The sequence below is a fragment of the Pocillopora verrucosa genome, chromosome 9 (genome assembly GCF_036669915.1).
Source record: "Pocillopora verrucosa isolate sample1 chromosome 9, ASM3666991v2, whole genome shotgun sequence".
Classification (NCBI taxonomy): Eukaryota; Metazoa; Cnidaria; class Anthozoa; order Scleractinia; family Pocilloporidae; genus Pocillopora; species Pocillopora verrucosa.
The window spans coordinates 21,193,379-21,210,524 of record NC_089320.1 but is presented as its reverse complement, the minus strand read 5'-3'; the positions used below and the strand labels follow the sequence as shown (position 1 = coordinate 21,210,524).

Here is a 17,146-nt window from a genome sequence, read left to right as displayed (position 1 = left end):
CACTTTTCAGCTGAAAAATTTGAGACCTCAGACGCCTTAGTACATCTTAAGGAAGATATTCTGAATTGTTACATCTAATCGGAATAAACGCATTCAAAAATGAAATCTCTTACTTTCCTCTTCTTCTGACTCTCATCATCAAGTAACATCTGTTCTAATTTACTGTTAAATACTCGCTACAATAAATCTTTGTATACACCAAGTTCTATTCAGTTTATTAATGGTTTAAAATAATGTTTGAGTTACCTCAGTAAGAAGTGAGTATGGACAAAGAGGTATTTTTCATAAAAATTGTCTCACAGTTTTACCTTGTGTAAAATAAATGGAAAAAGACTGTTCTTACCATCCGAGTCAGTAGGGTTCACCAAATGTGTTATCTTCCCTCTCTGAAAAACAAAGAAAAGTGAGCTTAATCTATGGTTCATTTCATGATCCTTGTTGGTGATCCCTGGGTAGCAGAAAAAAGTTAAACTTTCAAATGAAAAAGAGCACAGCCGGCAAATCCTATGAGTCTCAATAATAGTACCTTCTGTTCTTCAACTGAAAAGATAATTCGTGAAATTATATTGGCTCATATTTCCATTGTAAACAGAGATGGGTTTGGTAAATGAGTTTTAAGATTCAATTTGGTACTCTATTAACGGCGGATCTGAACAGTTGTGAGGTGATTAACACTAAGTTACAGGTCACACAGATTAGTCAACATTTTAAAGTTGAAAAGCTTCCGTCAAAAGTTTCCTCGATTTGACTAGGTCTTCACCAAACAGAACCTCTTACGCAAGGTTGAAACCATGGAAAACACTTCTACGGCAAATATAAGCAAAGTCAATGTTCTTGACTTGGCAACGGTTCCTATTTCAAGACCAGAAGGCATAGCATGGTGCATTTCACTTTCTTTTCTTTCTATTTTTACTGTCGTTGGAAACCTTCTCATAATAATTCTCTTTGCAGTTAACAAAAGATTTCGGAAAAAAAGCTTGTATTTTGTGATCAATATGGCTTTCGCTGATCTGATGTTAGGAACTTTGGGTCTTCCACTTTATGTTAAATTTTTTATCAGCACTGATTACTATCGAATTTCCACACCAAAGATGAATTGGACTTTGGTTTATGTGTCTAGGAGTTCTTACAAACTTTCGTTGTTTGTGTCACTTACGTCTGCGGCTTTGATATCCTACGAGAGGTTTTACGCTATACATTTCCCGTTCAAACACAGAACAAAAACAACGAAGGGATACAACACTGTCATTTTCATAATATGGACACATTCTCTACTATGGGAAATCGGCTCCACCTTCCAATCATTCGAGTCTTTTGCGAGGTATATTTCTACATCATTCGGTGCTGTTTTCACAGTCATCATTTGCGGGTGCAACTTTGCCATTTGGAGAAAGTTTAAACACGAGAGCGTCGCATCAAAACACAAAAACAGAGAAGCGCAAAATATGCGATTGACAAAAACTTTAATGTTTGCTTCTATTCTTACTTTGCTTTGCTGGCTGCCCCTGATTATTGTGAGATTTTTACGGGGTGAAAGAGTAGGTAGATATTACATTATTGCCGTCTTCCTTAATAGCTGCAATTCATTTATAAATCCAGTTTTGTATGCAATGAGAATTCCAGAGTTACGACGTGCGTTAGCTCTATGCTGTATCAAACGACGAGCCGAGATATCGATGAACGAGACAAATTTTGCAGTTCGAAGGAACACGGCAGCTATTCCAAAGGGGGAGACGACACTCCGAACAATTCACACTGATTTCGGTAACCTTCACCGCAAGTTTAATGAACGCGTTATGGATACCAAACTGTAGTGACCCTTGGTATGAAACCGATAAAAATTTGAGTCTGACCTAATGGAGAAGGGAAGATTACGCAATAAAAGTTTTGCTATGCTGTAAATGACAATAATAAATATATAAATAAAATACTACACGGCATTAAGTAAAACAGTGAATTTTGCTGTTATCATCACCACATCAATTTCCATTTTTATGGTCAGCACACTGTATTGTGCTGTATCCACTACTTGATCTTGGATGTAAGAGTAAGGGAGTGTAACATTGAGGTTAAGTAAACAGAAAGGTCCGCTGAGCGTGCAAATATCATATAGATGTTGTTGACTACAATGTACAAAACTTCTTACAATTTCCTGGAGGAGTTTTCATGAAGGTCAGAAAAACTTTTAATACCTATTGTTACTTGCAATTCAATTCAATTTCACCCGTGAAGCAGTCGAGGGTTTGCATAACTTTAGAGAAGTTTTGTTGGATAATAAACTTTTGCTGACTCATTATGAATAAAAAAAAAAAGTTAACGAGTATCATTACCAATGTGAAAGTAGTTTTTTACATCAAGAACGTCTGAGATAAAATGACATTTTATAAAAAATTTGAAGGCCAAAACACGGCAACCGAAAGGCTATGCGATGTTTGCTTCGGCAGTTTGAGATACTTAAAGTTTGTAGCACATAGTATGATGTGCGTTTTCGTGAAAATTTTGCTGAGGAAAATCTTGCGTAGGATTTTGAATGTGTACTGCGCATTTTGTTGCACATTTTGTCGTCTTTGCTTGAACTACTTTGACGATGTCGTCCGGCGTAGTCTCAAGCGGTCTGAAATGTTGTTAAGAAACAAGTTTTCATATGCAAGTCGTTGACTACATCTTCGTATCCATAGCTTTCTTATCAAAATTTTGTCGAGGGCTGTTTAAATCTGTGTGGAAAAGTTCTCAGCCGTGACTCTCGCGATGAGAAGGCTACCTTGTTTTGTTTCAGCTTCGTTGCTTTTTACGTTCACTCTAACTTAGCCGTGGATTTGTTTTTCACTGTCCCAGCTTATTCGAATAAACGATTTGAGACTTTCACGTTTAGATACGTCCTTTTTTTTTTTTAATCGCTTTCACCATGAAGGTGTGGGACACACAACAGAGCGAGGCTCCAAATTAAGTGTTTGCCCTTAAGAGAGCACTGTGAGAGTAAAGTGTCTTGCTCAAGAACACAACGCATTGTCCCGGCCAGGTCTCGAACTCAGGCCTCTCGACGCGGAGTCCAGTGCACTGACCATTAGGCCACTACGAAATAAAAAAAAATTGAGATGACTGACTCGGAAAGCTTCTACGAGCCTTTTGGAATCAGCGTCCAGTTCATAAACATCTGGTAATATTTGTTGTTTAAAGGAGACCTAAATAATTTTTGTTGGAGATAAATATTACCATTGCCTTTTTCGGTGTTTAATCATGGATGAAATTGAGCTTGGATTGGTCTTCATTTTTAAGCTTCATTTTGACATGCAGAGAAGTAATTTTAAACAAATTACTTTGATTCTTGACATCTGTAGCATTAACAACTGTGCAGCTTTTTCTTAGATAAAGTTCAAATTGAAAGTTGTTCACAGCAACAACTAAAAAAAGTACTTAACTCTTTCACAGCTTGGCCCGCCGACTTTACAGGCGAAAAATAAGTTTGGAACAGAAGGTGCTGTACAGTGCTCTGTTTATTGTTAACTCTTTTTGCTTTCTCGGTAGGAAAATTTATGATTAGTATCTACTTTCCTTTGTGGTAGCCGACAATGAGTATATTTTTGTCTCCCCATTTTTCGGCGCTATCAATTTGTAATCTACGGCGTGGAAAACAAAGCACGCGGTAAATCTCACGCATGAGTGTGAATAATGAAATCTTTTTTTCTGCACGCGTAATGTAGCTTCTGAAATAATTTGTTTGCATTCAAAGTATCTCTTTCAAGCTAGCATTTACATCACTCAAATTAAGACCAATTCACGCTCAATTTAAACTAAAACTAGCTGTGCTAAACTGAAAGAGCTTTCGACTCAGTCTTCATAGCTGAAAACGTCTCGTACAAGATGGCCACGATGGAAAACATTTCTTCGGCAAATATAAGCAAAGAAATTGAAATTACTTCACCAACGAACACCCTTTCGAGGTCAGAGGGCATTGCATGGAGTAGTGTGCTTTTCTTGTTTTCATTCTTTATCGTCGTCGGAAATATCCTCACAATTGTTCTCTTCGCAGCTAACAAGAGAGCTCGTAAAAAAAGTTTGTTTCTTGTCATTAACATGGCCTTTGCTGATCTGCTGTTAGGAGCTTTTTGTCTTCCTGTGTACAGTTACTTTATCATCAGCAGCGGTTATCAGATTTCGATGAAAAATGTGAATTGGAAGTCGAATGTAGTCTATAATATCCTTTACAGCACTTCATTAGGGGTTTCACTGACATCTGCAGCTTTCATATCATGTGAGAGGTTTTACGCCATATATTGGCCATTCAGACACCGAAGAGTAACAGTTCGAACATACCACATTTTCATTTTTATATCGTGGACGCTAAATGTCCCAATGAATGCTATTGGCTACGTTCATTTAAAATCAAACAACGATTTCATCAGGTATGTCAATACATCATGCATTTTTGCTGTAACATGCATCATCTGTGGATGCAACATCGCAATTTGGAGAAAATTTCAACACGGAGACGTCATTTCACAACAGAAGAACAGAGACGTGCAAAATGTGCGTTTGACAAAAACTTTAATGTTTGCTTCCATACTTAACTTGCTTTGCTGGATCCCTTTAGCCACGGTGTATGGTATCGACCATGAAAGTGTTTTAATACGGACGAGATGGCTCGTTACTACTGTTGCTCTCAATAGTTGCAACGCATTTATAAACCCTTTACTGTATGCAATGAGAGTTCCGGAGTTTCGAAAAGCGTTGGCGCTGAGCTGTGTCAGAAAGCGCGCACAAATGAACCCAGAAAATCTTAAAACCAGAGAAAATCCCGCAACTGTTTTGTCACGAGAGGCACACTTAAGGGCTTTTCAGAGCGAGTCCAATACCAATGCACTTAAATTTCGTAAAAACTTTATGGAAACCAAGCTGTAGTTTACCTACCACAAAACAAATAAAGATCTACATGGCTGTGAAAATGAGAAAAAATAGTGGTTTTCTATGCGGAGCTCCAGCGTGCAAAGATCACCAGCGGAGCCCTACATTCAAGATACTACAGTGTACTTGATGAAGCCTAAAAAATTGAATCACGCGCGATGACTGAAGGTTTATGTTTAGAAGAGAATTTTCATAGTCGATAAGCTGCATTGTGGAAATTTCAGATCAAATAAAAAGATGTAGTATTAGACAACTGTAACTCCGCTTTCCAGCCTTGCTAAATCAATGCTGCGAGAGGACAGCACGCAAAGTTGTTTTCACTGCTCATGAGGACGCCTGTGTTACCTTCAAATATTTGAGACACTTTCTCTCTAATGAACAATGATCCCAACTTTGTGAAATATATTTATATTTTTTCCTTTATTCGATTTCTTGGTTGGTAAAGATATGGTTAGGATCTATTATCCTTCAAGATGGTCAACAAAATATATCATTTGTTTCCATTCTTTTTCGCTTTCAATTGCAATTTAAGAAAAGAAAAATAGCACACCCCGCAAATTTCAGAGGTGTAAATAATGAATTTTACTTCTGCTCAAAATGCAATTAGTGGAAAAAATGTGTTCGAACTCAAATAACCTCTTCCCAGTTTACATTTACACCACAACAACTGATATTACAATTGGTTGCCAATATTTCCATCAGTTGTAAACCTGGTGTATGAGAAATTAGCTACATTTGCTTGAGTTCACAAAGCCATTTGATCAGATATGTTCAGACATCATACAATTTTATCAAAACAATCATTATTTGCAGTAGCAACACCGCCATTTGGATTAAGTCTCAATTAGGAAGCTCCACCCCACGACAGAAAAACAGAGAAGAACAAAATGTGCATTTATGTGGGCTATTTGGAAGGAAGGTGGACTTAGATATTAAAGCATTGCTTTCGTTCTTAATTCGTGCAATGCATCTATAAATCCAGTTGTGTATGTACTGAGAATTCCGGAGCTTCGAAACGCACTTGCTCTGTGCTGTGTTAGAGAGGTAGCTGAGATGCACACGAAGAACGTTCGGGTAAAGAGTAACAGAACAGCCAATTTGACACTGGAGACACAGTTAACAACCAAATTACTCTCCTGCTAACCATTATCAACTAAATGTTCATTAGAACGATATGGATACTAAGCTGTAGAAATAGAAAGTGATGAATGGGAAATGGGGAAGGGGAACGAGGGATGGAAAAAACCGAAACGTTATCATTACAGCTCGAGCGCATACACGAAACCAGCGGGGCCCCATTCCCAAGTAGAATTTGTAATCATGAAGCTAAGATAATTTGTTTTTCACGTGATAGCCGGGAGTCCGCATGCAAATTGGCGTTTCAAATACACGACATACTGCATTGTGGGAGATTCGAAATAAAATGAGGAAACTAACAACTTAACTGATAATGAATTTCGCTTTAAGTTCATTAAATGTATTTATCATTACGAAAAGTTTACAAAGTTTGAACAATGAGAGAAATAACGCAGGGCATCAGTGGTTGATATCACAGATAATAGAAAAAGATTCTTGAAAGGCCAAAAGCAAAAATCAGAAAACAGCCTGAATGAGAGGATGATAAGTCCACTCCCAAAGTAGTCCTACCTGCATGAAAACAACAAATCGTCATTATCAGTTACATTAGGGTTTTCTTAAAGCTCTTTTTAGTCTATTTCAAGGCACATTTGTTTCCAACTAGCATGGTAGTATGATGATGATGACGATGATGCTGGTGGTTGTAGCGGTATTGATGATGATGATGATGATGATGATGACACATAGATGTAGATCGTATCATAGCATCTTACAAACAAAGTAATTCTTTTATTCTTAAGTCACTGGTTATAATCATGGATTGAAATTACACCAGTTCAGTTGTCATTTTTATGAGTAAGCTTTAATTTGACTTGCAGAGAAGCAATGTCGGATGAAATGTGTTGCATTTACTGAAAAAATTCCTTTATTGCTAAATTTCAAATTAAAAGTGATACAGAATAACGAAAAGAAAAAAACTCAAACTCTCTCAATGCTTGGTCCGCAGAGTTAGCAAGTCTAGTATAAGTCGGCTCCAAGTTCAACATTTTGTCATTTTATGTATTTTTTGGTGAAACTCTGCTTTTATTTATGTTTTTTCTTCACCTTGGAAAAGCTCTGATTAATTATTTATCCTATGCAGGATAAAAAAGAAGAATATGAATTGTCTACAGCTTGTGATTTTTTTTCACTGACCCCCTAAATTGCAGTTTAGTAAGGAAAATTATTGGAAGAGTCGGCAAACCCGCTAAGGATGTCAATAACAGAATCTTTTGTTCTTTATAAACTCAATGTTATTTTGTGAAATAATTGGTTGAAAAAATACTTCTCTGAAAATTGTACCGATTTCTCTCTGCATGGACAGAACAGTTGATTTACCCGCAATCGACTGAATGCCTGGGTAATCAAGCTGACCTTGTTGGGTGAACCGAGATTCGATTGCTCATGCAAACATACCATTGATCTCGAAATATATCACCACAGCTTTAGAGTCTGGTAGCGATTGTTAATCTTGTTTAAGGTAGAGACTGAAAGTTCCAATCGCTCAGTTAAAAATTGGCAACAATGCAAACATCTGCTGCAAAAAAGATCAAGACCCTTTTTTATCCACCAGCGCTTTCAATTTGCAGAAAGAAACCAAAAGTGCACAATTAGGTCCAACTGTTGCAGATATTGATAGAATCTTCCGCTGCTTCCACGCACGTTCAAGCAATTTGTGCAATCAATCAAGCGGGGATTTCTAACTTAAAAGTTCTGTATGCTTCATTACAAAGGGAGAACAATCCGAACACGTTTTAAATGCCTCAGTAAAGAAACGAAAAAAAAAACGTATTTCTTTTGCAAAGCTGTCGGTCAAAAATCTGAACAAAAGCATCGAATAAAGTTTTGGTTTTCAATCCTCTTTTCTTTTGCTTTCTCGTCAGAAAAATTTATTATCAGAATCTATTCCCCTTTGTAACAGCAGAAGAGGAATACCATTTTTTATCTCCATTGTTCAGCACTTTCAATTTCTCTCTATTTAGAAAAGAAAAATGGCACAGCCGGTAAATCCTAAAGGTGCGAACAACGAAATATCTTTCTGTCATGAAAGGTAATTTGTTAAATTATTTGTTTGCATCTAGAATAGCCCTTTGAGGGGTAAAGCTGGTGTTAATTTCATTCATTCTTCCTAATAGTGGATTTGCACCGCTGTTAGGCAGGTTGGTCACTACTCTCAAATATTACTTAATGGCGCAAACTCAAAAAGCTCTCCTATGAAGCGTGGTAGACTTAATCTTCAAAGAAGATAACCTTTTGCGCGAGATAGCACCGATGAATAACACATCTTCAGCAAATGTTAGCATAGATGTAAAACCTGGTTTGTCCTTAAGCGCTCTTTCGAGGCCAGAAGGTATTGCATGGTGCACTGTTTTCTCCTTGTTTTCTTTATTTATTACTGTTGGAAACCTCCTTACAATTGTCCTCTTCGCGGCTAACAAAAGAGTTCGTAAAAAGAGTCTTTACCTTGTGATCAATATGGCTTTGGCTGATCTGCTGTTAGGGGCTTTTGCTCTTCCCCTTTACATCTATGTCTCAATTAGCAATGAAGATTGTGAATTCGACTTTGGCTCGTGTCTATGGGCTCTCATACGGAATTTCACTCTGGGTTTCATTGACATCTGCAGTTTCCATATCATGTGAGAGGTTTTACGCCGTATATTGGCCATTCAAACACAGAACACTAACCGCGCGAACATACCACGTTGCCTTGTTTGTTTTATGGACACTTTGTCTTCTGAAAGCCACTGCCCTTTTTATTTACGATCATACAACTATTTCATCAGTCATGCTCGTTCATCATACGGTGTCACTGCACGAAGTATTATTTGCGGAAGCAACATCGCCATTTGGAGAAAGTTCCGCCACGGAAACGTCACTTCACAACATAAGAAAAGGGACGAGAAAACGTTCGTTTGACGAAGACTTTAATGTTTTCTTCTATTCTTAATTCGTTCTGCTGGGTCCCTTTGAATATTGTGCTCGGTGCTCTGAATGAGAGTGTTCCAGTACCGATGAGATGGGTCGTTATTGCTATGGCTCTCAATTGTTGTAATGCTTTTATAAATCCAGTTATGTATGCATTGAGAATTCCAGAGTTTCGACAAGCACTGGCTCTCAGCTGTGTCACAAAGCGAGTTGAAATGAAACCAAGAATAGTTACAATCAAAGGAAACAACGAAACCATTTTGAGAGGAGAGACAAAACTAAGAGCTTGTCATAATGAGTCTGATGAAGTGGCATTAAGGTTTGATAACGATGAAATGGAAACCAAACTGTAGCCAACCTAGGTATGTAACTGATACAAATTTCGCCATCTGTAGAATTTGAAAAACAACACAACAACAACAATAATAATGTCTATAGCGGAGCTATAGCATTTAAAGCGCACGAGCAGAGCCCCATATCACACGTGTTTCTGTAGCTCGTGCAACCTACAAAATTTAGATAACGCGTGGATAGCATGTAAATGGCATGTCATCAAATCGAGGCGATCAGTGTTCTTAATCTTACATTAATAACTTAATGGAGTCTGACATTATGGTTTGTTGATCTTTAAAAAAAGTGTTTATTTGCTATCACTGTCAAATCGTTTCCATTCATAATCTTTCTCACTATCCTCGTCGATCAACTCGTTTTGTTTTATGTTTTGTTTTCCTATCTTACGAAACAGATGTTTTGTTTTTTCTTTTGATGGAGGTACATTTAGTTTTGCATGACGTAGAAAACGATTCAAAATTTAAACCCTTCTTTCAGTTCTCTTCCATTCTGATTTCTCAAATAAATAATTTGCTTCTTGAATACACTCAGCAGTATACTCAGCGTACAAATGTATGTTTCCTATAAGAAGCAGGGACATGCTCAGATTTATACTTTATTCAGCAGTCAAAGCCGTAAACTTTCCATTTTTATCTGGTGAATTGTCTCGAATCGCCGGTCTTTCTTTTAAAAATCTTGGCTTTCTGTTGTAACTTCGAGCTTTTATATCCCGTACCATACCCTCCGCCGCCACCACGTCTCTGAATTCTCTCTCCTTTACTGCTGTGGACATCTGGTAGAGTTTGTCAAGGCTGAATATACAAAGCGTCGTAAACACCGGCGTTTAAGCTGCCCCGCTTTCCCCAAAATTCGGGGTGTGCCTCATTTACGAATGCAAAGTACTAAGTTAAAATCAGATGCCGAGGAAGTAAAAGTTAACATGGATTGTCAATAGAATTACAGAGATGATATATTTGTTAGCTCGGTGATGTAATCGAGGAAGATGGATTTTCGTCTTATCACTAGTATGGGACAAAGAAAAAATCCAAAGTCTCTGTAAGGAACTTTTTCTTGGCCTAGAACACTAACTTCACCTGAATTAAATAATAAAGGCCTTGAGGGATATGTTAAGGATAGTTTTGATGGTGATAAAAGGATACTTATATTCACTCGCGGAGGGACCACAAAGCCAAAGGCAGGAGCTACTCTTTGAAGGTCGAGAGCGTTCACGTTAAAGATACTCTTGTGTTGATGCGAGGCGTACGCCTGTAAATACGATCTGTAGGCTTCTCGAGCCGATTTATGGAGGTAGTAGTTCTTTTCTATCAGTTTTTCCAACTGTGAGAAAAATAACTTTCATAAATGGTTGGAAAAACAAAAAAGCGATGAAAAAGAGTCGATCTCACGATAAAGTAAAATCGTTTGTTTCTAGGACCCTCTAACGAATGATGTAAACCACGACGTTCGAATTGCATTTTGCTAATTTTCGTCAGGTCTTGACGTCGACTTACATGTATGAATAGAAAACTTGCTTATGAGAGTAGCAAACCTTACTCCCGCTTTTTTCTAATTTAAAGGCTCGTGTTTACGTGTAACCTAGCAACGATTTTCAACAACAACAAAGCATACTCGATCCTCGTGTAAAACAGCAATGCTACTGGTATTCAAAAGGTAATGGGCATCTAATTCGAACCATGATTACTGTGCGTAAATAAATAAAAATAAAATACTTTACCTGGGATTGAATGTTGTATATTTTAGATGCTGAAAAGTCATATTCATTGAGAGGAACCTTGAACAGAAAAACAAAAATCAACCTAACTCTTTTATGTTTAAAATAACCAAATAGTCAGTGTCCCTTTCACAACGCGTGAGTTGCAGTATCTCCACCGTAATTAAACTGTAAACGAAAAAGTGCCTCTTCTAACTGAATACTCACTAAGCTAGTTATTTTTTCTATTTAGCTCATTTTAAAGTTAAGCCATTGTTTAGCAAAACAGTTTTCTAAACCATCTAATATTTAGTTCCACATTATACCTGAACAAGCACATCTATCAACAGTGCAACCGTTGAGTTTGTGAACAGTGTCGAGAAACCCTGAAGCAGACACTGGAGTAAAATTTAATTTCATCAAAAACTCACAGTATGTCGATTTACTGCCTTTAATCGAAGCCAAAGTTAGACTTCGTTTGAATGACCGACCAACCCTTATTTTGCAAATATCAAACGGAACACCAACGAACATGTGCCTCTCGTTTAAAATCTAACTGACCTTGGCCTGCTTGAGATATCGTAGAAATGCAAGCTCCTCAGGTAATAAGAGAAGTAAGGCATGACCACGCCCCTGATTTCCACGAGCTGTTCTTCCCACTCTGTGAATGTACTCCTAGCAGACAAAAACACACCAGTTCATAAAAGATACTGTAAAGTGCAATTACGTGCGAAATAGTGCAAACAATCTTCAGTCAAGGGAACTCTACTTCTTTCCATCAATCCCTATAATGTACGAAAACATTGCAAAAATAAAAACCGCTTTAACCCTTTATCGGGACTACAATAGTACATTACCTTAGGGTCATCTGGGGGGTCAAACTGAACAATCCAGTCCACTTCCGGTATATCCAGGCCCCGAGCTGCCACATCAGTACACAGCAAAGTTCCAGATGTAGCATTGCAAAACTCAAAAAACGTTGTGGTACGTTTTTGTTGCTTTTGCTTTCCCTTCAAGGTATAAGAATTTGATATATTCGTCAGAGCGAATGCACGGAACGTCAGCTTTAGAAATTTTCACGATGGTCAATTTTCGTTATTAACATGGTTGATGAAACCAAATTATCTTGAAACACCCTCATCAACACAGCACCACGGTTTCTTTCAAAGCAACACCCCTCCCCCCTAAAAGAAATAGTGTTTGATTAGTATCACAATCATTCAGATAATTATCAAGAGGAATACGTTTTCAAGTCCTAGGGGGGGGGCGTCGTTTTAACGGGGGTTACACCGTACTCACATGAATATGGGCCACTGGCAGATCAATGTAGTTCAGCAGTTCATAGTGGTACTTGACAGAGTTGCAGGATGAAAAAAACACCATAACTTTCTTATTTCTGTTCTTCTTGAGGAAAGTGAACAACACCAGGAAACGCTTCTCTGAAGGAACCACAATGTATCCCTGTATTGTAAAAAAGACAGCTTGTTACAACAGAACATTGGTTAAGATCTGAGTTCAGAACACAATTGAAACAAACTTGGGCATAACAAAACAGTATCAAATACATGATCTCTCTACCTGTTCAAGGCCCTCAACAGTTGATGTCTCCCTGTGATCATCAACACCCACATAGAGGGGAGACTTCTTGAGAGAAACACGGGCAAGATCCTCCACATTCCTGGTCTGAGTGGCTGAAAACAAAACTGTCTGCCTGCGAACTAGAAATCAACCCACTATCAAATAAATTTGTGTACCATCCTCCTCTTGTCATATCCACTGAACATGGTTCACTGTATATACTCCATGTGCCAAGGAACTATCTTTAACCAGACCACAATTTAAATCTACAAATGTTCTACCACAAGAGTTGATAAGGTTTTGCCTTCATCAGCTGTCAGGCAAAAGAAATCAAGAGCAAATAATCTAATTTTTAAATGTCAAATATGCTAATCCATTGAGAACTATTGAATCTTACCCGGTAAAAGTCGGACAATTTGTTTCATTTCTTCTTCAAAGCCAATTTCCAGGATTCTGTCAGCTTCATCTATGATCAGACACTGGAGATTCTTGAAAATAAAACCTTGCGTATTCTGAGAAATAAACCGAGGGGAATTAAATCAGTAAGAGCTTCATATAGGTAAATATTTATACTTGTAGAAGAGAGTTTACCAGTAAATCCACAGGGCAGTAGGCTTGTCCACATCTCCAACTATTTTTAATAAAATTCTTAAAACTGCAATGACTGCTGATAATACTGACCCAGATTTAATTCCCATCGAAATGTTTATGTGTTTTTATGTGTTTTCATAGACAGACTAACAGCAACCATGAACAGATATTGCACAACCTAACTGTGGGTGGAGATAGGCACTTATCAGGCAAAGGTCTTTCCAAAGATCACAAATTTGTACTGTGTTCCTTGAAACCAAATCCTGTGATCAGGGGTCGAACATTGAAAATCATGAACCTGAGAGGCAGAGATGCATCTTTGTAATGGGCAATCATCACAAAAATAAAGCTGAGTATCAATTATAAAACTCACTTGTAAGTGATCCAGAAGCCTTCCAGGGGTTGCTATGAGTAAATTGACACCCTTCTGTAGGCGATCTGCTTCACCCTTGCGATTGGCTCCACCCATAACAATCCCAAATGTGTGATTGTGGTATTTGAGCAAGTCCCGGGCCACACCATAGGTCTGAAGAGACAGCTCTCTTGTTGGTGAGATTATTATCACTCCAGTACCTAAATGCCAAAAGAGACAAATATTAAAGTAAAAAAAAAAAATCAGACATATTGGTCTGATGATTCTTATGTCTGAACCTTACATTACTTTTCATAGCTTAAAGAGTCTTAAAGAGTAAAAGCATTTCTTTTGACTAGAGCACTATTCCCCCAGAAATTGCTCGATTTTCCTTGAAACTTTGTTGGGACCCATTCACTGTTATACTCCTTGGTGAAAAAAGGCACTCTGAGAGTAAATTTACTCACCAAAGAACAAAACTCAACCCCACCGAGTCCCAGACCTCTTATTCATGGTCTATGGAACTAACTGCTGAGCCACCATCCCACCCACAATTCATTGCAGAACTTAAAAAGTACAAAGAAGTTGACTGCATGAAAATAATGAAGACCAAGGCACTTATTGTAACAAACATGAACACGTAGATGCTTACCATTTCTTGGCTTAAAGCTCAGCTTGTATAACAGTTCCACTGCTGGGATGAGAAATGCCAGAGTTTTTCCGCTGCCAGTTCTAGCAGCTCCTAGTAAATCCCTAACACAAGAAACTTGGCATTAAAATCTTGCAGAGCACAATGTTAGTGGATAGAATTCATGAACTGCAAATGACCCTCCAGAATATCTTTGACTTTCTTCTAGAAATTATCTTAAATCCAAGTAAAATTAAAACACAAGGGTACATAGACAAATAGCTAACAACTCAAACTGGAGCTGATAAATATTTGATTCCTAGCATAATTTCCCTTACAGAAAAACAATGCACAACCATTACACAGGAATTTCTCTGTTTGTTTGAATATTTAATTCACCCTTCTATAAGAGGTATTTAATGCCTTACCTTTTTCTAAATTCAATTGAAATCACTTCACTGGTTTTCCATACCCAAATAAAATGGATTTGACCAACTAAAGACTTTTAGATTACCCAACCTTCAACATGTATATATGCATGTACATGTGCATGTATCACAGAAATTATGTGAACATAAGTGTTCACTGCAAAGACTTCATATCATGGAATACATGTAGACCATAAGTAAATACGTGTAGCTTCTATGACGATTAATATATGAAAAATATGTAGCTTCTATTCACAAGAATTTATCAATTATTATAAGTGATAATTCATCTGCTCTTTCATATCAGCATCTCAAAAACTAAACCTGCACCTTGAACCTCAATCATTTCCTGAATCTGAAATAATCACTGAAATACATGCACTGGTCTAAAAGTATCAACTATACACCAAACATTGGAATCATACTGTACCTTCCCTTAAGCAGTGGTACAATACTTTTGTGCTGGATTTCCATCATGTTTGTGAAGCCCATGTCAGTAATTGCATTAAGTGTCTTCTCACTCACAAATTCTTTCAGGGACTGAAACTCTGTACTATCTGGAACTGAAACATCTGAAGAAGACAAAAGTACAGTTATCCATTTGTGTTCTATGGTTCTGTTCAGTACTAGATCACAGAAAATGTAAAAATGTGGCTGCACCTTGTGTGTCACTTTTTTGATCTTACCATATTTTGATTTCTCCTGTGATCTATTACTGTACAGACCCTTGGTAACATAGAAACTATTTGTTTCATAATATGATAACAAAGCAAAATACAGTTAATAATGACATTATCTTCCAATGGATGCATCTGTCCTCTAATAAATCACGAGTAAGAACAAATTAAAATGCAAGTGTAATTCTGCATATCATACATGGAACTGATTGACCATGACCTTCAGATGCTCTTGGTACAAGTAGAGTTCACACTTGAGCCACTGTTCTACTGTAACATGTGCTGTGTTCAATTGAGTATAGTAAACATTATAATTTACCTTCTGGTAAGCTAACGCTTTCATATGAATTTTTCTTCTTCTTCGCTACAGGAGCCTCCAAGCCATCATCATTTGGCAATACAGTATCAGTATCTAAATTTCAAACCACAAAACTTAAGTTATTAGCAAGTGCATCAACAACATTGAATACAAAAGCTAAAAACCAGTTGCATATATAAAAAGTGCATTTACTAACTTCATCAGATGGACAAGAAGAAATCTAGGGCAAAAAACTAAAATTGCCCCTGATTCAAAGTTGTTCATCGAAGTTTCGTTTTAACTTGGTACTGCTTAGCTAACAACATTGCTAAGGGGGGAAGTGTGGGAATACATCACATGGTGAACAGTTACCTCTTGTCGTAACTACATGTCTCAACTACTTTTGAATGCATAGAGCGATGAATCAGTCAAATGAGCATTACTTTACAAGAACGTGCACCATACATGTAGTTTCACAGGTGAATGGCACACGGCGTCCTAAATATAACTACTGAGAGTTACCTTGGGGAATCGATTCTTCTTCTGAGACACTACAGCCTTGTGTCTTCGATTCTCCCTCAGATACATTGAATGCTCGAATTTCCTTTTTTCCTTTCACCTTTTTAGCCCTTGCAACTGTAAATCACAATAAAATATCAACTGTAATTATACAGACTCGGACAAAACACGACAGGAACTGCATCTCAAACACATGTGGTTTACCGGCTTATTGAGTCTTACCTTTTTCGATCGCTGAATCACTGGGACGCATCTTTCGTTTGAGCACTTTCCTCTTCTTCTGTTTTATATGCCTATCCATAGCAGTTCTCAATAAGGAACTTTATATTACAGTATATCCTCCAATCTTTCTGTTAACCGCACTTAAAACACTCACACAAATTCAGACACTTCAGACACGTGAAAATGATGCCTTAGTAGCCGCGCCTTCCAGGAACCCGCTGATCTGTTCACAGGCGCGACTCTTCTATGAACTCCCAGGACAATATTCCCGTTTGATCGTTCTTTTGTTAACATGTGTTTCCTCTTTTCACAGATAAAATGGTTTTCAGGGCCTCAGGAATTTCTTTTACTACGTTGAGATTTGTTTCTGCAAAAATAGATTAGTGGGAGACGCTTTCACGCTTCTGGTAGCAAACTAACAGAGGATGAGTCTATCATCTCTTGAATAATGGTTATTAGTAGGTACTAAAACAGCGGATAGCGCTGAATGTGCACTCTGATTGGCCAAAAAGCTCTGAATATCCTTTGCCATTCACCTCGGGGCATTTGTGCGAAGGATTTACTCCCGAAAATATTGTAATCGGTGTAGGAATAAACGAGTTAAAATTATCTCAGTTTTGAGCAATATTATCTTACTGTTTTAGTATGATATTCACCTCAGCGTAAGTGGCTAGGGGTGGATAATTAATAGTATGAAGCAGGAAAAGCCGATAGAAAAAAAGTTCATTCTCACTCGTCCATTAGCCATTTAAACCATTCTAAACTGATCCACTTTCTTGTGCCATAAACAATTTTTACTTTCGATTATGTGACACTGAGATTATCCTAAATCGTGACACCACAGTTTGCTAGTAAAAACCAAAACAACA

At 37.6% G+C, this 17,146-nt stretch overlaps 1 protein-coding gene across 1 annotated transcript; it reads right to left on the bottom strand.

The window, feature by feature from the left end:
- Positions 1-8,953: 8,953 nt before the first annotated feature.
- LOC131792783 (uncharacterized) lies at positions 8,954-16,439 on the bottom strand. The gene is made up of 14 exons (XM_059110184.2): positions 16,278-16,439; positions 16,059-16,172; positions 15,558-15,650; positions 14,992-15,133; positions 14,158-14,258; positions 13,527-13,726; positions 12,960-13,074; positions 12,563-12,702; positions 12,284-12,445; positions 11,842-11,994; positions 11,546-11,659; positions 11,009-11,065; positions 10,434-10,611; positions 8,954-10,066 (listed from the first exon to the last, which is right to left on the bottom strand). The coding sequence occupies exons 1-14, from the start codon at positions 16,354-16,356 to the stop codon at positions 9,924-9,926; spliced, it is 1,791 nt and encodes a 596-aa protein (XP_058966167.2). The 5' UTR covers positions 16,357-16,439; the 3' UTR covers positions 8,954-9,923.
- Positions 16,440-17,146: the final 707 nt, after the last annotated feature.

What these genes read in the sequence shown, in the direction of transcription:
- LOC131792783 (XM_059110184.2), bottom strand. Translation starts at nt 16,356, where the DNA reads ATGGATAGGCATATAAAACAGAAGAAGAGGAAAGTGCTCAAACGAAAG. An exon ending in GAGCTTTAAGCCAAGAAATG is followed by an intron (nt 13,727 to 14,157) that starts GTAAGCATCTAC and finishes TTTGGCATTTAG; the next exon opens with GTACTGGAGTGATAATAATC. An exon ending in CCCTCCGCGAGTGAATATAA is followed by an intron (nt 10,067 to 10,433) that starts GTATCCTTTTAT and finishes AAACTCTACCAG; the next exon opens with ATGTCCACAGCAGTAAAGGA.